At 41.1% G+C, this 21,322-nt stretch overlaps 1 protein-coding gene across 5 annotated transcripts in view; it reads right to left on the bottom strand.

Annotated features, from left to right (window-relative positions):
- Positions 1-21,322, bottom strand: part of LOC119497485 (mannosyl-oligosaccharide 1,2-alpha-mannosidase IA) — a 216,142-nt gene that overhangs the window by 88,889 nt on the left and 105,931 nt on the right. For all 5 annotated transcript variants that reach the window (XM_037785642.1, XM_037785641.1, XM_037785639.1 and 2 more), the window contains exon 4: positions 1,351-1,466. In XM_037785642.1, coding sequence (XP_037641570.1) covers positions 1,351-1,466 — 116 coding nt within the window. The remainder of the gene's footprint in view (positions 1-1,350; positions 1,467-21,322) is intronic.

Here is a 21,322-nt window from a genome sequence, read left to right as displayed (position 1 = left end):
AGAAGTCTCTCTCACATTTTATTCTACATCACTAGCCCTGAGTGTAGCACATTTATGCAGATGCATTTACATTGCAGACAATACAGACTGCATGCCGTACAAATAACACGCCAAAAGCACGTTAAATACACGTTAAAAGCCTTGCAAATTATCGTGTCATTTAAACTCCCTATTCGTGCGACCGAGCTGTATATGTATATGGATATGTGTGCGTTTGTGCCATGAGTGAGAAGCATAGTATCTGAAAACTGAGGGTTCTCTTTGATGTGTAGATGAAATTAACGCTCACTGTGAATTCTTTACGGCCTCAAAACTGCCGGTGATCATTATAAACACTCTGTTAGTGTGCTTTAGCCCTGATTATACACTGGAGCTGCTCCCCACTGGAATAAATATGCGTGCACAATGCTTGGCTTGATAATATCTATTTCCACACAATGGCGTGCTGTTAAAATGTACTGGGGGCATCATGTCCACTTTGCCACACTGTGCGAAATATAATCAGGATTGTTTTCTTAACAATAAACCCGGCATAAATAGGTGTTTTTAAATTCTAATTGAGGCAAATTTTGTCAGCAAACAAAATCTTTTCAAAGTGGAGGCATCTGACACCTTGTCATAACAGGCAGGGAATTGGTGTAATTATTGCCTAGCGTCTACAGGACGATGTTGACAGTCATAATGACATAGTCGAGTTTGGAAGCTTTGTGTAATTACACGCCATTACGTAAAAACCACACTTTATTACAACTGGTGGAAAAAGTGACCGTGAGGTGGCCCAGAAATGAACTTTCCTATCTGCAAAACCACCGACAAACTGGCACTTGACTGCTGGCAGCAAACTACACAAAAACCTGTCCTGGTTGGCACTCTATTCAGCTTCCACTCCATCCCAACATGATATCACAACTGGCAACCCGTCATTACAGACTTGCTCAATGAAAGAGCCATGGCCTCTTTTTGCCTCTCCATTTTTTTCTATCTAAAAAACATCCCTTTGACCCCTCCCCTCCTCTCTTTCTTTTATCTATCTCATTTTCTGCCCCACAGAGACCTTTCAGAGAGGCACAGAATCCCATCAGCCGGTAACACGGCGTGGCCGGCGGCCACACAGGGCGCTTTTGATTCCTGCTGGAATGTCCTGAGCTTTGGAAAACTGTCAAACTCAGTGGACACAATGTTGGTGTTAAAGCACAATAGCACTGCTTAAAATCGATCCAGCATGCACGGCCACTGCTGAATACATCATTATCTTAATGTAGTTGTTACCCATGAGCTAACTGAGACTTTAAAGTGAGTTAAAAACACATGATAAACATACAAACTGTCCACTTAGTCAAGGTTTCTTACCGAGTTTAGGTCCAGGCTGGTCTTCACCCATTCCTTGGCATCGTTATACTCTTCCATCAGTCCCATAATATAGAGTGTGTCCAGTGAGTCAATGATGGAGGCTCCTCTCAGGCCACCTGCATAATGCACAAGACAATTGATTTAGTGCCTATTCAAACAGAGACGCCGGGCTCAAGAGAAATGTTTTAAACTCTTCATTTATATCATATATAGGCAGGACATTTCATACTAAAAGCCTGAATTTGACCTGTGCTTTTGTTTTTGGAAAGGCTTTATATCACAGTATAACAGCTGTAATGATATATGATGATGTGCTGGTTGGCATACGTCCTATAGCTGTTGAAGGATTCAGTAATTACCACTTGTAATGTTGTTTTATTTGCTCACAGCTACATTATAGTGTATTTTTTATGTATGTATTAACTATTTAAAAGCAACTTATATATGCTAAATGGTGGAAGTAAGATAAAGTGTTACTATTTTGGGGAGTGTGCAAGGTGAAAACATTTAAAAAGTAAAACTTTGAGAAGCCGCAGGGACGATAACTTGTCAAACTGCAACAGGCAACCAATGATTGACAAGGAATCAGGGAAACTCATCTGTGTTTTTTCCACTGGGGTCGATCACAACACTTTCCACTAAAATGGAGCGTTTCAGACAGAGTGTGAATACAGGTTTATTCAGACAGACAGTGGGAGAAAAATAATGCGTTTTTTTTTTAACATTAAAGCATGTAAACATGTTCAAGTAGAAAACTAATATACAAGTGTAAACCTGGAAATGAGCACGATATGTCCCCTTTAAGCTGTTTTGTAAAAGTTGCAAACTGATAAAGCGCTAACAGCATGTTGTGTTTGGCTGTATTTGTTTTAACAGAGCATCACAGTGATGCTGAATTACAATATTTCAATCACTAATCCCTGAGATGGTGAGAGAACCCACCCAGATGGTGCTTCCCTTGTAGACACTTGCATAATGCAAAGACCAGATTTGTTTTTACATCAAATATGTCAAATTGAGAAGAGTTTTAAATAACACTTGTAAAAGGAAATGAAGTAGTGAGTACAAAGAATAGCTGACATAACTTGACTGTTACATAAGTTCTTGAAAGGTAAAATAAGTACTCAGATTTAACCCCGAACCTTTAACGTTCTCATCAGCAACAGTATCTTAACAGCGTCTGTGATACAAAGTAAAACATTAAAGTCCCTCGAATGCCGGGCTTCTTTAATTGCTGCAGTGATGTTGAACGATAATACTGAAACAGCTTTGTGTGGCCCAGATGAAAAGCACCAGCTACTAAGCATCAGTCACTGTGCTGTAACATGAAAGTCGAGTCATTTAGGAATCAACCACCAGAGGGGAAAAAAAGAAGTGATGCACATTGATTATAGCAAACATTTAGCAGCTGCTTCTGGATTAAACTCGGTGTATGTGTTCCCTCTGTTAACTCTGTGTGTAAATGTACACTCGTAGTAAAATCTCTCAGTGTGTGTGCAGTTACTCTGTGTGCATGAGTCTTTATGAATCTCATTTGAAGCTATTCATTTCTTTTCATAATCTAAATGAGAAATACTAAAGGGTGTTTATTCCATGATGGTGGCCTTATGAGAGATCGCATGGCCTATTTTCATTCTCATATGACCAAATATTATGCAAATGCAGATGTACCTCCCAGACACGACTCGGCACAAAGGAAAGATAAACAGTATCTTTAATGAATTACTGTAAAAGAGTTGAAGGGCAAATTGCGGAGTGGAAGTTTAATAACAAGAAACTGTGACTAAATAGACTGTGAATCAAACTGCTCAGGGGCTCAAATTGTAGATTACTGGAAAAAAATGCGTTGAAGCTGACCTGGTTAAATGAGACAGGAGGTGATGAAAATGTTTTATGTTCATCCCTGAGAATAACGTAGCTTACAGTAGATGGCTGGATTGATCTGATGCAACCGCACAGCAACCTGGCACATCAAAGTCTTCAGTTTTCATCAGGAAGTATTGTTAAAGCTCAAATATGCAAATGCCATAAAAGCGTATCTTTGGGCGACAAAAACTCTTTCCATTTTTTACGGATTCTGCTTTGTTGTACAAAATTATGCAGGGCTGCAACTAATAATTATTTTTTTGTATAGTTTAATCAGTTAGTTGTTTAGTCTATAAAATGTCAAATACTGAAAAATGCCAAACTCAAGTTCCCAAAGCCCAATGTGACATCTTCACCTTTTTTCAACCATCTGTCCAAATGCCAGAGAACCCTCTGAGACCTGCGGGATTGCTGGCAATCCCGGCCGACATTACTGTCTTTAAGAGGCTCAGTTTTAAAGCTAGAGTGAAGATACTGATACCTATCATATGAAACTAGAAAACCTAAGGAAGCCATTGGTATCAACCATGCTAGCTTGTCGGTAAGGGGGCTAAATAGCGCTGTGGCATGGCGATTTTCAAAGGGGTCCCTTAACCTCTGACATCTAGATAAGTGAATGAAAATGGGTTCTTTGGGTACCCACGAATCTCCCCTTTACAGACATGCCCACTGTATACTAATCCCATGCAGTTTTGGGTAAAAACCATGCAGTTTTTTGAATGCAGTATAAATGTGTTATTTTTACCTATTCTAAAATGGTCTGAATATTTCTGTATACTGGGGTCCCTAAAAAGTCTTGGAATTGCATAAAATGTAAAGGGTTAAGTCTAGCACCAAATCTGTGTAACAAAAGCTATCAAAAAAAAAAAAAATAATGTTGTGAATGTTATTATAATGTTGACCTGCTATCTCCCCCTAAAGACCCACAAACACACACTTTTATGGAGCGTGTAAGCAGTGTAAGCATTTTTTGCTTAATTAATGCCTCAAACGATTAATTATTTGGTCGTTGCTGCTGTTTTCATGCCGTGAAACCAATAAACAGAAAATAATGAGCTGTTGTTGAATGCTCTTCTATCTGTTAACTGATCAACTCATTTCCACTGCTCCAAATTGTTGCCTTTATAATCAAACGGCGCAGAGCTGAAGTGATCTTAACAACTTTTAACATCAAACTCCTTTACTGTCAATTGGGTTTATTTAAGTCAGTTTCAATGAACATCTCCACATCATTCTTAATCAGTATCCACTCTACAAGCCATGCTGTACATGTAGCATCTGTAGCTGCAAAAAACTCTCACCACCACTGACCTTTTACCTCATCTCCATAGTTTCATAGATTAGCTAATGAGGTTAGCCCGGATGCCAAAGGGCATGCAGGACAGGGATCAATGACATGGCTTTACTGGGCTATGGGTGCCATATGCTTAAGCCATAAACCCTGTACTATTAATAATGTCAGAGGCAGAGCAACACAAATTGAAGCTTTAAGCGCTTTCAAATCACTCTTAAAGCCACATTACGTTACTAGAAAGTCATTTCTTCTCGTTAACTTTTTCTTATTTTGTTACAGTACCTCTTACCAAGCTTGTGGTCCCGACAAGGTTGCCGCGCCATGGCTTTGACTATTCAGATTACATTTACAACACATCCCCACCCTTTGAAAGCTCATCTGCTGTAGTTTGCCTGCTGGCAGTTAACCTCATATTGTCAGCGAGAGGGCAGTGCTAGCCTGAAGCAAGACACATGTAGTCTACATAACTCTAGAGGACCATCTGCCGAGGTTGGCCTAGTCCGTACTGTATGCAGGGTCAGATGTATGTTAGTGGATCATATCAGAAAGACTTCCTGCTTCTGCTAATGTTACAATGGAAGGAAATCAAACTTTCATGTGGGAAAGGAGTCCTTTTAGTTTGCTTACTGAGCAGCCTTATCTCTCTTTGATGGCAAACAGTGACGGTGACAACTGAGAAGAAGGGTGTATTCAGATATCTAATGCACTCTGGTTATCCAACCCCTGAGGTAGCTCTCTGTGGCTGCAGGGAAAGCAGCCGAGTGTGGAAAATTCCTATTGAAAACAGCACCAAAGCTAAGATGATTGATTGACTCAGAGGATAGATGGAGCGGATCAATCCATCATGGTGTTCTCCTTCAGCGTCCATGGTATAAGACCCTATTTATTTCTGTAGCCCTTTGCTACAAATGAAAGGAGCCCTGAGGGATCCTCTATAGAGCGGGCCGATAGGTGTGTTCAACTGTGTATTTATAAAGATTGATAAACATGCACACACTGACATGCTTTAGGGTCTTCTTGTGCATTCTAATCTTGTCCATAATACATTAAGTGTAATATTTAATGTTTAATAAGACTCAAAAATAAAAAAAAAACACATTCTGATATATTTTAATAACATACATTTTGATAAGAGTGAGGATGCATCAGATAATGATTTAACAAATAAGAATGCATGGTAAGACCTACGTCTTATTGCACGATGCATCACATGGAGTATAGTCTTGGGTTTGATAAACATTTACTCGGCTCACGGCCCATGAAAGCTAAAGATACGGTAAATAAAAAGTAAAAGTATCAGCCCATAAATAATGACAAACCATCCACAGAACAAGGCTGGATTACCAACTGGTCAAAGCGGGTAACTGTCCCGGGGGCCCTGGATCCCCAGGGATCCCATGTCAATTGGTAGACATGCATAAAAACGTAGACAACACACAGACCGGACAACGCCGTGGTAGCGACCGGTCAATCACAAAGTAGCCACGCCATAAAGCATCCCCTGCTTTATGGTCTATTTGACTCTAAATGGGACCATAATTTACTAAATGAACATCATGCTGTATTGAAGAAGACTTGAAACTAGCGATTGAGACCATGAACTCATGTTTACAATGTATACTGAGGTAATAAATCAAGTGAGAAGTAGGCTCATTTTCTCATAGACTTCTATAAAATCAGACTTCTTTTTCAACCTGAGGAGTCGCCCCCTGCTGGCTATTAGAAAGAATGTAAGTGTAAGGTACTTCCGCATTGCTTTCACTTCTCAGAACCTGAGGTTGCCCACTGCTAATTATCTAATTTTAGGGTCAGGTCAGGACAAGAGATCAGAGAAAGGCAGGAAGGACAGAAAACAGTAATTAGCCAATATTAGAATATAACTAATTTATATACATAACGTACAGTACATACATACATATAACATAACTAACCCCTGTCAAACATGAGCGTGGACCATTCATTTAATTGAATTACATTCTTGCTGCTCAAAGTGTGCATGGCATGCATGTCCTTTGAGCATCCATATCAGAAAGTAGAAATTAAGTGGACAGATGTGCAAGGGAGAAGTGCGCACAAGAATGAGTGATATGTGTGCGTGTGTGTGTGTGTGTGTATGTGTGTGTGTAGGCAAGCAGAGTACATGGAAAGCCATTAGTGAGACATTGGCTGCTGGATGTTCATTTATCATGGCTGTCACAGGCCAGTCATTGTCGGTCAGGGGGTTACATTAGACGGCCAGAGTCCGCATGATCAATCACTCACTGCAGCCCGTTTGTGTGTTGTGATATTACTGGCATCGCTTTCTCTAAACGTACACACACACACACACACAGAGATACAGTCACACTACTGATATGTATGTATTAGGGTAAACCACTCCTTTATTTAATCCCCCAGGGGATAGTTGTGAAGCAACATTTCTGCTCTAATTTAATTTAACCGGCATTCACTGTGCAATGTGCATGCAAATTATATGCTGATATTCCTGAAATGCCATCTGATGTTCATTTTAAATTCCATTGACTGCGTACATTAAAGATGCACTAGAGTTAACCAGATAAGAATAATGTGATTTCAGAGATGGAATGTTTTAATACACCCCCATGGGAAAACAGGAGTTAAATCAGAGCTATATATTTCCCATTTGAGCTTGTGACACATGGCACAAACAGCCAAAGGAATAAAATATTAAACACGCGGTCAATAAGTCACCCTGTTATCGTCATCAAAGTGAATGTAATTCATGCAGACACATTAATTACACTGCCCTGTTACCAGTGGTTGCCGGTATCCAATTATCAATCGCCAGGGCCTTGAGCGTCTTGTTAGCGCTAATGCTACCTGGCACCAGAGAGACAGGGTTAGCGAGCCGGTGTCTCTATGTGATGTTAAAGATATCTCGCCGTTTGCTATTCGAGGCACGCGGTCAGCCGCGCAGATAAAGTGCACTAAGGAGATGACTCTGTAGGTGAGTGGACTTTTGATGGAGAGCGCCAACGGAACAACGGTGGGGGAGAAGATAGTGAGTTTAGAGGGAGTGGGATTAGGTGGGATTAGGCGAGCAGAACATGAAAAGGGTAGGGAGAAACAGAGTGAGAGAAATGTCATGTCCATCAGTCAAGATGGACTTTTCTGAAAGGGCTTGAATGCCAACTGTGTGCTCTAGTCTCCTTGAGGAGCAGATGTCAGATAAATCAAGAATAATCAATAAGAGGTGAGGAGGGAGGATCAACTGGATGTGCTCTAACTCATGCATATTTAAACGCTGGGCTCCTGAAACCATGACCACAACCGTTCCAAATGGTTATTATTGTAACCATGATAACTAGGGCTGTGTATTGGCAAGAATCTGGCGATACGATACGCATCATGATACTGGGGTAACGATTCAATATATTGCTGTATATTGCGGTACTGTAAGCAAGGCGATATATTGAGATTTTTTAAATTTAGTTTTAGGAATCCTGTCATAGTATGAAGAACACACCAGAAATACACAATTTTAGAATAGGCATAAATAACACATTCATACTGCATGCAAACAACTGCATGGCTTTTGCCCCAAACTTCATGGGATCATCATAAAGTGGGCATTTCTGTAAAGGGGAGACTTGGGGGGACCCATAGAATCCATTTTCCTTCACATATTTTGAGGTCAGAGGAGTCAAGGGACACCTGTGAAAATCGCCAGGCCAGTTTTTCCTCGCCAAAAGTTAGTGTAAATTTGGAGAGTTATTTAGCCTCCTTCGCAACAAGCAAATCTGAAACGGTTTGTACCAATGAATTCCTTAGGTTTTCTAGTTTCATCACTTCACTCTAGCATTAAAACTGAGCCCACTACAACATCTGAAAGATTGAATAGCAGCTGGCCCCAACAGCAGGCCGACGAGATTAATTCAAAATCTATAGTGTTTTTGAAAATCGATACAGTATTGCACAACAAGTTCGGTGAGTTGCAGGTGAAAAGATGCGTGCTTGTCTGAAAAAACTGGGCTAAATTCAGTTGAAAAGTTTCAGTTTTTGAAAAAAACTTTATTCTAATGTCACTTTGATGACTACATTTTCACCATTTTACATTTTTTTTTTAGGATCAAGTGAGATGCTATCGTAGTAATGGTAATTTGTTTACTTTACTACTGGGCTTTCATCTTGTCTATATACATTTCCAGCTGCTTGTTTACTGAGACATGTTGTTTAAATCATAAGGCTAAGGAGAGCTGACCCTGCTTCAAGGAATATGCATCGCTGTGTTGTGTGTGAGACATTGATATAGCACCCCTGTCCAGACAAGAGTAGTGGAAGATGAAGAAGGGAGGAGGTGGGACAGCTCAGAAGACAGCCCAACTCCCAGACTGTTTGCAGGCATCCCAACAAACCCCAAAGTACTTCTGACTGCAAGGCCTGAACAGCTTGCCAACCATCCAAAGATAAGCCAGCAGAAACTGACAGTGCCACTATCGGAGGGAACTTGCACTAAGACCTTCTCCTGCAGCTGCAAATATACGATCCCTACTTTCAGATCCTATCCTATCCTTGCTACAAGATGTAAGTGGGGGGAAACTAATCCCGCTGATTATCAATGTAAAGACCGCTCTACCAGTCACTTCACAGACGAAGGGTGCATACGTGGGTCTCATTAGACATGTTCAATTGAATCCTCGCTTTTACTCAAGACCGCACAATTTGTTCTCTTTACACGGGACAAATTGCAAAATATCTCCCATTCTCCAATCAGCCTTTGAGGATATCGAATCTAAAGTAATAGAGCAGAATAAGAGGTGTCTTTAAAGAGAGCCTGGAAGAGCAGCTGACAGGCACAGAGGCAGAGCTGTTTGGGGAGGTCTATTTAGTGAGAGGCATTGTGTAAATCCTGAGGCTAAGGAAAGCTGACCCTGCTTCAAGGAATATGCATCGCTGTGTTGTGTGTGAGACAGTGATGTAGCACCGCTGTCCAGACAACAGCAGTGGAAGATGAAGAGGGGAGGCGAGGTGGCAGAAAACAGGCTGCTGGATGGACCAATGACTCGTAACCTGCTAAAAACTCACTGTTTGTAGGTTTGTCAGTGAGAAATTATACATGTAAAAATTAAAGTTCCCATATATTAAAATTATTATGAGCTAAACTCGAATGCAGATCTGGAATTAGAGAAACATAGTTAATCGTAGCCTTCAAAAATCCATTTATCATCCCTGTCTCCCCTTACTGTAAATTTTAATCCATTCTGTTCTAGTTAAAAAAATGTGTGCTGCAGGAATGAGTCGTAAAACCCGTAAATTAGTTTTGAATGTGTTTTTGGTTAGAAGCCTGAAATAAGGTCTGTGTTTAACACAAACTTAAGAAACTTTAAAGTATTGTTCTATGATATAAAATACGCTAGTAAATATCCCACTCGTGAATTTTGAAGCTTTTATGCGTCTCCAAAAAGGCAGTTGCTAACAAGTGGCTCAATGAAACTTCCAAACGTTATCACGCTGAACACTAGTCCGCCTTTAGCTTAGCGGTGGTAACGTTGAAGTCATGGGACCGTGGTGTAGTTCGTTTTTAGACTAACGTTTGCTTTTTGCCTCTGGTGATTGCATTTATGCTTCAAAAACCATAAAAGTGGTGTTCATTTGTGAAGATTACCATGCTGAACCAAACGTTTCTGCGTTTGCCACAGAGCTTATTTTCTGCAATAATACAAAATCCAATGGAAAAATCCCATTGGCATTTTGTCAAAGGAACCAGGGCGATGATAACTCCCTGGTTTCCTGGTTGGCCTACAAAAATACAACATGCCTGCGATCATATCACATGATCTTCATCTGGAGATGGAGTTTGCCTTGTTGTCATAGAATTGTAAATATCCCAAATAATAAAAAAACAAAACATTATCCGAACATTTATAAAGTGCTTGTTGGCTTAAAAGCTGAGGTTCAAAGTTCATTCTTGACCTTGAAAACAAGTTGAGAAAACAATCTCAACACAAGGTCAATCTTGTTACTTTCCTATAGCTTTCAATCATTTAATATGATCATACTGAAAAGCTTTGATTGGAATTTCATTTGTATATATTTTCTGTAGTGCCCGATGCCTCAGTTAAGACACACATTGAATATTAACTATTTTACTGCTGACTTTCGTTTGTAAAAGAACATTTTGTTCTACGATTTGTTGACAGTACTGTGTGTCCGAAGATTTAAGTGGAATCCTTCCTTGTTCTGTGGATTCATCTGTATGACTGCCTTGCTGCCATGGCTACCAGTACTGTGCATATAAATCCCACTACAACACTCCTTACCCCTCGATAAAGCACCACATGTACAGAATTACAGGCAACCAGTCCTGATTGCACCCCATCTCACCCCACAGACCCCCCCCCCCCCCTTTTGAGCCCCCCTCCGTCTCTCCATTTTCACCATTATGGTAATCACACAGTCAAACTGCCCTGCAAAAAAGACTTGCTTCTAATGGTGCTTTGTGCCTTCTGATGCGATAGCACTTGTTTTGCAAGACAAAGGAAGGGACAGAGAATTGATAGATCACGGCACATTAGAGCCGGAGTCAAAATGAATTTGTTCCATTATGAGGCCCGCAGAGGAGGAGGCGACTGAGCCAGAGGCTTCGGCGAGAATCACAGACAGCGGGAATCCTTTATTTTAGAGCCCATCAGTGTTTCTCTGCATGTTGCACCAGGCAGCTGATGAATACTAGTCAAAGGGAGGCGGTATCAATCTCTCGCTGACTTTGGAGGTACTGTAATTTATTTTTGATGCAGTAAGCTTTAAGGAGAGCTGAATTTAATTTCCTTCTTATTCTACTTTTTTTCAGACAAGCCTCCATACTTGCATATAAATTGAAATGGCTCAGCATTGCTTGGTGATACATTTTGTGTTAGCTGCTTTTTTTGTCTTTTAACTTATGACTTAAGAACAATTTTACTTTTCTGTGTAATTATTGTTGGATCTATTATGGTTACTTAGATGATGATGATTACCTGCGGTAGAGGAAAGGGGTGGGACAGAGTAGGGCAACTAAAGATTATTTTCATTGTTGATTATTTTCTCAATTTCTAATGCACTATGTCCATGTACATGTCAGGATATAATTACCGTTTCATATTTCAATTCTACCCACTGCAGCTTTAAGGTGGCAGAGTTTAAAAGAAGTTTAAAGGAGCAGGCCACCACACATATTGAATATTTTAATGTAAATAGGTTTAAATGTGGGATGACTGGCTTTTACAAGGAAGTGATATCAATAAACTATCAAAGTGCCAAAGACTAAATAGCCAATCAACAGACCTTCTCACACAGTAATCTAATCACAAATAAATGCAAAATGCAGACTGTCCAGACATGATTAGTGAGGCTCCAGACTTTGAGCTGTACACACGTCAATCTAATTGCAGCAATCTAATTTGCCACTGTGAGCGAGCGTGGCATGTCAGTACAGCAGCCCTGTCTGATATGACAGCCTCTCAGATGAGATTACACACCGCACACAGTGTTATCGAACCCCTCGCCTCCTCCCTCTCTCCCCAAATGCCTCTCTTGCATTGATCAGCAGACACGCGGCGCAGCAGGCGAGGGGGGATCATACATCTGATGCTGCGTCAACCCACAAAACCTGATTGGGGATGACAGCTAAAGCTAGAGGCTCTGATTAGGCAGTTGATAAAGACACTCGGCCGCGGCGCTGCAGCAACAACTCAGCCCGCCGTTCGGTCATCCAACTTAAATCCAGAGAGTAAACTCATTTAAAACAATATTCACAGTAATTAATAATAAAACCTTCTTTTGCAGGAGGGGTTAGCAGGGTTTTCAGTCTGATGTCTCAGGTGTAACCTAGATAGAAATCCAGTTTGCAAGCTTAATCTACAATTTTTTCAAGGGCAGCAGTGCTTCCTCTCCTGTCCGCCAGACTTTCTCTCATCCGAATGGAGCTTTCTGGCTCACTGGTAGCACAAAGAAAAATGTGCAGCCTAACCAATTTGGGAGAGCTGTAATAACCTGTTGACAAAGCGCCCGTCTGCTAGAGAAATTAAACCGGCCATCTAAACAGAGCAGCCGCTTCGCATCATTTAGTGCAGCCCTGCAGGCATTCGAAGGTAGAGGAAGAACCTAGAGCTAGGAAGCTATGTGTGAGTGTGTGTGTGTGCATCTACAGTTTATTTTCATATGCATGTGGTCTTTTGCACATCTAGTTCTAGGTCTGGAGGACAGTACAACTCTATCCGGTTTCTAACAGCCAGTAAAGAAATAATCATAGCTTGTGGCATTTGTGGTCAAATGAAACTGCGGGCTTATTAAAAAAGTATTTTAATTAAGAAAAAAAGGACGTTTCCAATCAATCTGAATAACAGAGACCACTTGTCTGTACACTTAAAAGGTACTGCTGCTTTCTCACCTGCAATTTCACACCCAATTACAGCGTGAATGCAAACTTTCTAACAATATTTCCTGGAGGAATACGAGTTAGGCAACTTGAAACACCTGTCCACATTACTCAATATCCATTCCCTGTTTCACTGCTTCGCCCGTTCCTGTTTATTTCAGTGTCACCTTGTTCTGTTTCTAGGATGCCAGAGGCTGTTAGCAGCATTCACAACCCCCTCCACCACCTCGAAGTGTGGCCCAGACTGTCACGCTCAGTGTGAAAGTTCTTCTAACCCTCGCGGCGGGATACACTAGCACAAGGAATTCATTTCATACAATTTTACTTATTCATCCTGCCACCACCGCCCTCCTTCCCTCCGCACACCACTCTCGAGTCAAGAGTCACCGCCGAGAACCTGAGCCTCACCTGGCAGTAATTTGCCATGGATACCTAGCGATGAGACAGGGGAAAGGTATTTTTTTTGCAGGCGCAGATGGAGTGCAGCAGAGAGGGAGTTTGTGTGTGCATGAGCTTGAGAGACACTGCAGGCTGCAGAGGTCAACATGCGCTACCGTTAAGTCTTTTCTACACTCCGAGAGCCAGTTCTAACGCTTCGAGGTACGACGCTCACCACAGGAACAAAAACATTTCTGCTCGGTGGGATGCCAACGCCAGAGGAGCGAGACAACAGTGAGTCTGAGAGCTGCAGGAATCCAGACAGAGGATATTCAGAAATGTAAACAAAACTGTCTGTTTTCAGGGAACATAACATGAAATATCAGAAGAGCTACTGGGGAATGATGAATGAGCATGAGACAAAACTAAATGTCCCTTTACACCTGGCAGACAGGGGTCTAAAGGGAGTTTAATTGTCACTGAGAAGGCTGGAAGTCTGATGAGTCATGGTGGACAGTTTCAAAGATGATGGATGAAAAGATGGGCGGACGTGTTGGCACTTCGAGGAGGAGTTATTGCGAGACTCTTCAGCTCAGCTTAGTGAAATATTCAGGCTGAGAGTAGAGACTGCAACGAGGCAAAGCTAAAAAAAAAATAAAAGTACTATTAATAGTCGCTGAAATAAGTGAATGAAGCTAAATCTGTTCCCTTATACTGCCACGAGCTTAAGAGCTTGGCAGGAAACGCTTGTGATTAAAACTGCCAAACACTGATTACTACAACACCAAACGGCGTGTCTCAGGTTTCAGAGACGTCATCGCCAGAGTGACTCCGGCAGTACGTCACCGCAGACTGATCAGTGATCTCACAGATTACGTAAATGCAGGATCCAAACGGTACAAAACATCCAAGATGAAAAACAACATGAAGGGGTTTGGGGCTTCATCCGGATATACAGCAAATTTGACCCTGGCCCTCATAGTCATCAGCCAGCGATTGAATCGTTACAGTCGAACAATCCCTCATAATCCTCCTGCTTCGTCATACATTTTGCAACCGGTCTTTCATCAATTTGGCTTTAATCCCGGCGCAGAGGCTTGATGATGTGTTCATGCCGATTGAGGGGAACTTGTTCTAATCCGTGGAGGGGAGAAGCAGAAATTTGGTGGTGATGATAACGAACGATGGCGTCACTTTCATGTCCTGCCATCCTGCTGCAAAATGGCTTTCTTCACTAGGTCATGATAGTTTGGATTGAGAAGATGAGGAACCAAATCCTGTCAATACCTCCGAGACATATTTCTATACATCAATTTCATCATTGGTTAAGGTCATGCACTGTACATCCTTGTTGTTATTTAATCTCCGAGCCTTTTATTTCTCCTGGCTTTGCATTCTACAGTAGCAACTTATCCTTATGAAACCCCCTCAGGGTCTCAGCACAACCCATGCTTGCAGCTTTTATAACCCTGTCACTAGCTCAGCCTGCTAGCTCTTGGTACGAGCGAAGCCCTGAGCCCAGTTTGGGTGTGCTGTGATCTCCGGGGCAGTTGTCGCTGCCTCAGCGTCAGCAGATGCAGAGCTGTGCAGCCGGGGCAGTCATTACATGCAGCGGGACGAAACCTGCTCTGACAGCAAAGTGCATTATCAGAGGCTCGCTGTCAAGTTCCTCATCTGCCTGCACTTTAAAATGCTCCAGCATGGACACACAGTCAGGGTGAAATGCCTCCTCCCTTCTGCTGATCTCTAAGTTTTACTGAATTCATTGAATGAACTTCATCAACTCATCATTAACAAAAGCGGATGATGTTTATGATTATGTCTTTTTCCTAGAGCACAATGTTCTTCATAGATCTTAATTCTTAATTTTGCTCTCAACGTGAAACAGATTGATGCAGTTAACTTTAAAATGTAGCATACAACATTTTCTTTTTGCATGATGTTTCCAAAGTCAATGAGTAATCATGCTAAATAATCATGAATCGTCAATATTTTACTTCTTTGTACATAGACTGTATACTGCCTATGGTCAACTGCCATCACCACAACTGGACTCGTGAAAGCTTCCCCTCCTTTCTATAATACAGGACAAACACAACATGACTCAGTATGAGTATAATTACCATGTGATGATTAGTGGGAATCAGTGCTAACTGATCAGTGCTATTCACCCGTTTAAATTGTATTAAGGCTTAAAGTTCAGTATAATGGAGGGCGTGGTCGCTTTGAGTGACAGATGGGTGCCATACCAGGTCGCTAGCTGTCTGCTCTGGTGCGTCACCCAGGCCAGTCTTAGCTCCACCGATGATCCATCCCTTTGCTAATTTTTGGATTAGTCGGGAGTTAGGTTGTGTCGTCACTGCCAAGATGGCGACGACCAGAGCCGCCCACTTTGACCTTCACAACAGCCCTTCAGAAAGCTATGGGTGACGTCACGGAGATTATGTACATATTTTATACAGTCTGTGGTTGAATGCCTCTAAAGGGATATACTACTGGAAAATGGAAAAAAAAATGCCTTATATCAATTTTCATCTGAGAAAACACGTGAGAATCTTCAGTCAGTAGTGCTATACATCTCCTAGAAGCGAGAAAGATGCCGTGAGAAACGCCTCCCCAGAGGGCCGAAGCTCAGAAGCGGTTTCCACAAATATGTCCAAAAACTATTTTATCCTCTTGAATAAAAACTGAGCACAATGTCTGCCGCGTTATTATACTTTATAAAGTGAGTGAGGAGAGGAGATAATGTGCACATTGTTTCTCTGTGCACCGGACCCAGACCAATACATCACCGGGCCACTACTGTAACAAGCTGATATCAGGTTATCACAGATATATTGTTATAGGCGTGGATGTTGGCAGAGCAGCTAACTGCGGCAATAAATGTTTTATTGTTTTATAACTTCTTTACTCAGACTTGTTGCAATCATAAAATGTTTGTCGATGTTATCTTTATGAAAGAAAAATCAATATTGTTATCAGATATTTATCATTCTTAAGTTATGCTGTCGGTATCTAGTTCAAAATCTCCAGCATCCAACATCTTAATGACACCATAGTGTGTATAAATCATTCCCCATCCCCCCACTGCTGCTGTATATTACCACCATGATTAATGTGATTAAAGTGTTTTACGTCCCACAATTATGATAAGTCACGTGTCCTGTCAGCAGTTTCAGTTTGAGGCCTTATTGGTTCCAGATCAAACAGGCAATATTGATTGGAGGGTTGGGATGCGCTCTCCAGAGAGGTGGGAGGGACCATATTCTGATTTGTCACCTAGATCTGGTCGCTATGGAGACAGATGATTTCTACCAAGCTATGATGGAGCCCGTGGGATATAGCAGTGGATGGAGTAGAAATGGAAAGTGGGTGAATGGTGACAACCCCTCACTCCGATGTGACGGGCGATGATAGGTGCCATTTGCATAGCACTTCGTTCAACCCTAATGACAGGGGAGGTTGCCACTCCCTCCCCTTTCCTCAGACCAGGCGCAAGCCCCGTTGGGAGGTAATTGCGAAGGAGGGGAGAACCTGTCTGCTCTGCCTAGTATGTGGGCAGAAAAGAGAGCAGGCAATTGTTAGCGGAAGTGTTGCCAGTTGAATGCTTTTAATAAAAAATGTTCCTTTGATATCACAAAGAGGAGTTTGCAAATGAAAAAAGAGGAGCTCAGGGTTCTAACGGCAATGTTCATGTGTGTTTGTGCGTGCCTGAGTCCCTTATGAGTTCCTTCAAAGCAGCACTGTCTTTGCAAATGTGCTGTCTCAGCAGATATCTTCAGAAGCTCTGTCACTGCTTTGTTTGCTGCTGTGCAAGATTATAATAAAAAATGATGTATGACAGTGGAAATTCCTCATCACTTTGAGGGGTTCCAAGGATCACGAGGACCCCCGATTGCTCTTTAAAACATTTATTTCGCCTTTCACTTGCACCTCCAGCCCAGAGACGACTAAATAATAAATACCCGAGGCTTCATCATTCGGGCCATAGATCCAAGCTAAATCAGGTTTTCAAACCATCTCTTCCCTCCTCCTCTCCATCATGTAAGAGCACCTGGCAGTGCTTTACATCATCTGAAGAGCCCTTGAGATTTTCTAATAAACGCTACTGGTTTTAAATGGTCCCCGGGCATGCCATGAGACAAAAGGTTGTGGGTTCAGCCTGTGTCTCTAAAAGTATAGCTCATTTTGCATTCCAGGACAACTCTCAGCCAAAAACGGTGACCTTATGCTCTTTAATTGCACCTCTTGGGATGAGGATGGGAAAGAAAAAAATGAGGGCAAAGCGTCGAGACGGAACAAAATGGAAAAAGAAAGAATGATATAATTTGAAGATAAAAGCGGAAAGAAATAGAAAAACATTTTTCCATGCGTAGAAAGAGGTCTTTACTCTTTCATTTGTTGTAGATGTGGCCGAGAGCTGGATAGCAATTGTGAATAGCAGCATGTGGCCAATCCCCTTAACAGCCATAGAACATCTATTGTTGATGAAAAATCTCTGGAGTGAGGGAGGGGCAGCTGTGACACCTAATATAATGCTCTCTTTTCTTTTTTTTTCAGCACAATCACAAGCCTTGTCCCCAGCATCTGTTGGACGGTGGTTTTGGCTTGGCATTTAATGTGCCGTGTGCTTCAGTTACTGACCCACATATGCAAGCACGAGGGTAATGACGTTGTTCACAGTGGCATGAACATCTCTTTAATCCTCCATTTAGGCTCTGGGACTGGTTGGCTTCCTCACTTCATAGCGAGGGGAGAAAGTGATATAGTACATGAGAGCGCTAATAAGAAAGGGATATTAGTTAGTCGCGTCAAAAGAAGGAAGAAAAGGAAGTCTGGAGAGGGCATAATTGGTGTGAAATGCCTGAAAGCTCTTACTATATCTGGAATAGTAGAGATCACACAGAGTTCTAATTCTTTTCTTAATGATCACAATGCTACAAAGTATGTGATTGACCAAAACTGCTGATGTATACGTAAGGCTGGGTATCCCACGTACTACGAGGAACTACGAACTACATTACCGAAAGTTGGCACCAAGTTGTCTACTCAGATTTGTAGTCTCGTTAAAGGTATAGCTTGTTTTTTTTTTTGGGATACCCTTATTCACTTTGTTGCCAAGACGTAAAGAGTAAAGATTGATACCACTGTCATGTCTGTATGCTGAATATGAAGCTACAGCCAGCAGACGCTTAGCTTAGCTTAGCACAAAGACTGGAAACAGAGAGGAACAGGTAGTCTAGGTCCATCCAAAGGTAACAAAATCAGACTATCAGCACCTGTAAATCTCACTAATTAGCATGTTATATCTCATTTGTACAAAAAACAAAGTGTCAAATAGGGGTGTAAGAAAATATTGATACACATGAGTATCGCGATATTAGGTTTTGCGATACTGTATCGATTCTCCAAAACACAGTATTGATATTTCCAGTCTTTATGCTAAGCTGTGCTACCTGTCTTCTGGCTATAACTTCACACCTGCTGTACAGACATGAGAGTGGTATAAACCTTCTCATCTAACTTTTGGAAAGAAAGTGAATGTACCTATTTCCCAAAATGTCAAATTATTAATTTAAGGTAACAAAATAAGCAATTTTTCTACAATCTAGCAGCAATCATGTAATTTGTGAAACATATTCTTTGACCTGGAGAAAACAACACTAACTTTATCTTTGATGTTATTTCTGAAATCACTCTAAAATTATTGTCTGATGTTGCAGAATTTAAGAGATACCAAAACCACAAAGCCAACATGGTGTTTCTGGAAATTTCTATCACAAACAGAACCCAAAAGGGACCTTTGTCACCATTTCACCTTATTTTTCTTGAATGCGGTGATGCAACAAAGAAGGGATTTGATCTTGTGGTTTGTAACTGTTTGTGAGGCGTTTTTGTGCCGGTTATTCTGAAAGCCTCGTGTCAAAACCTCCACTTTACAAGAGGTTAACGCAGGAGTCCAATTAATCTCCCTCGCACATCTTTGTTGTAGCCAAACGGGAACAGAAAATACATCTAACGTCTCAAGGACGTTTGATGGGTAGACAGAGCTGTCTTGAGGGACACGATCTCGAGCTTTTTCCCAGACTGGTAACAAAGGGAAAAGAAGAATAACGCATCCCAGAGACTGTCCAATAGCCACAGAACATCTTCCTTCACAATAGAGCTCTCCTGAATCGCCTTTCTTTTCAGATCACAGAAAACAACCTCGCTTACATGGCTTTGCTGCTGATAAAAGATTAATAACATAAACAATCTGTCCAACCTGATTTGCTTCCCCTTTATACGGTAGGGAATGGTAAGCTTTAAAAAGATGCTGTAGAATAAACACATAAACAAGTCGTACAAATTTCTTAAGGTGATCCTCCGGCTACATCCTGGTTTAGTTGAAGGAAAGCTAAGTATTCAATTAAATTAAAAGAAAAGATAGCTCATCCACACATGGAATTATCTCCCTTGTGTAATAGTGATTCAGAACAAAGAGAACAAAAACACCCAAGAAGAAGGATTTTTGATTGGCTTTGCTTATCTCCATTTGGTGGGCCTGGAGAAAGTGGTTGTAAGATACGGATCAGTATTTTCTTTTGGCGAATCATGAGTGTGTCGTACTTCTACGTACCATATATTACCTTAAGGATAATGCCCTGTCTGTGTTTAACATCATCATTTAAATTCAAGGCCGACGGCTCCATTTGGTCCTGCTCTGAGATAAGCTGGAAATATAGAACCATCACTACTGACACTTTTAGTTAATGCTCTCCACCATAAAAGTAGGGCAGGAGAGCTCTGGGAGCCAAACATTGAAAATAATTCACTGCACTGAGGGCTTTGGCTTGCAAGTCTTGCACAGTTAACAAGTGTCCCAAAATGACTTTGCATCATTTTCCCACACTCTTTTAGATCTGTTCATATCAACATATGGGAGTTAAGTCTTTCCCAATAGCCTGCAGCCTTAATATCTTCACCTCTTGCTTTGCTCCAAGCTATCTGACTTTTCCTCCAAAGAGTGTCTTTACTCTTCCTGGTATGCCTCCCTGCCTGTCATCTATCTCCATATGAAATGATCCATGATGGCAAAAGCCACCTCCAGATTTCCATTCATCATCTCTTCCAAACAACAACCTCAACTGTTTTCCTTAAAGCTGCTGTAATTGGTATTTTTATAATAGCGATGTAGCAGTTATGAACCCACGGAGAATTATCACCCAAATCTGAAGCTCCCCTCGGCTTTACACAGAGCTTTATAGCGACTTTCAGTTCACTGCTTAGCTGTCCAGCCCATAACTTTACTGACAGTTAGAAACTAGCTGGTGAACATAGTGGAGCATTTACAGGGCTTGACATTAAGCTTTTTCAGCCAGTTGCCCTTTGGGCAAGTAGATGAGATGTTTTACTTGCCAAACTTACTTGTCCGAAATGGAAAATGTAGGCCTATTAAAAAATAATTAAAATCAACAGGGATTTAAGCAATTATTATAATATATTACCGTACAAAACATACAATTAATATGCTCTCCTCGAAGCCACCAGACTCTATTGACAGACACACTATTTTACCTTGCTGATGGTTGTAAAACGCATTTCATTCAAACTCAACAGAAACAAAATAAAACTCATCAAAACTGTCTTGGTCAGTCTTTCCACTGTTTCAACTGTTGCTTTCTACAAAAGCTTGGCATTAGTAGTTTTAATTGTGCATTATTATAACCTGCTTAGAGCTAGTGTTAGGAAGTTAAACAGGTCATAATTATAATAATAATAATAATAATAATAATAATAATAAAGCGTACTTTGGGCATTTGAACGAAAGCATTAAGGCTGATCTCCCGATTGCATATTTTTACTGAATATCGGATCATCTCTAGTAAAGATTCTGATTTATTTGTTATTTATTTAACTGCATGAGGCATTCCACTTGCTCCATAACTGCTGGGTGTATAAATATGCAGCTATTTGCCAACAAGTTCGCCAAATATCAACTCTAAAGCTGATGATATGTCAATGTTATGCTCACAACTTTTTTCTGCTTCCCTGATGTGGCCCTAAAATCTGCTATT

Source organism: Sebastes umbrosus, chromosome 11 (genome assembly GCF_015220745.1).
Source record: "Sebastes umbrosus isolate fSebUmb1 chromosome 11, fSebUmb1.pri, whole genome shotgun sequence".
NCBI lineage: Eukaryota > Metazoa > Chordata > Actinopteri > Perciformes > Sebastidae > Sebastes > Sebastes umbrosus.
This window is presented reverse-complemented; position numbering and strand designations above follow the sequence as displayed.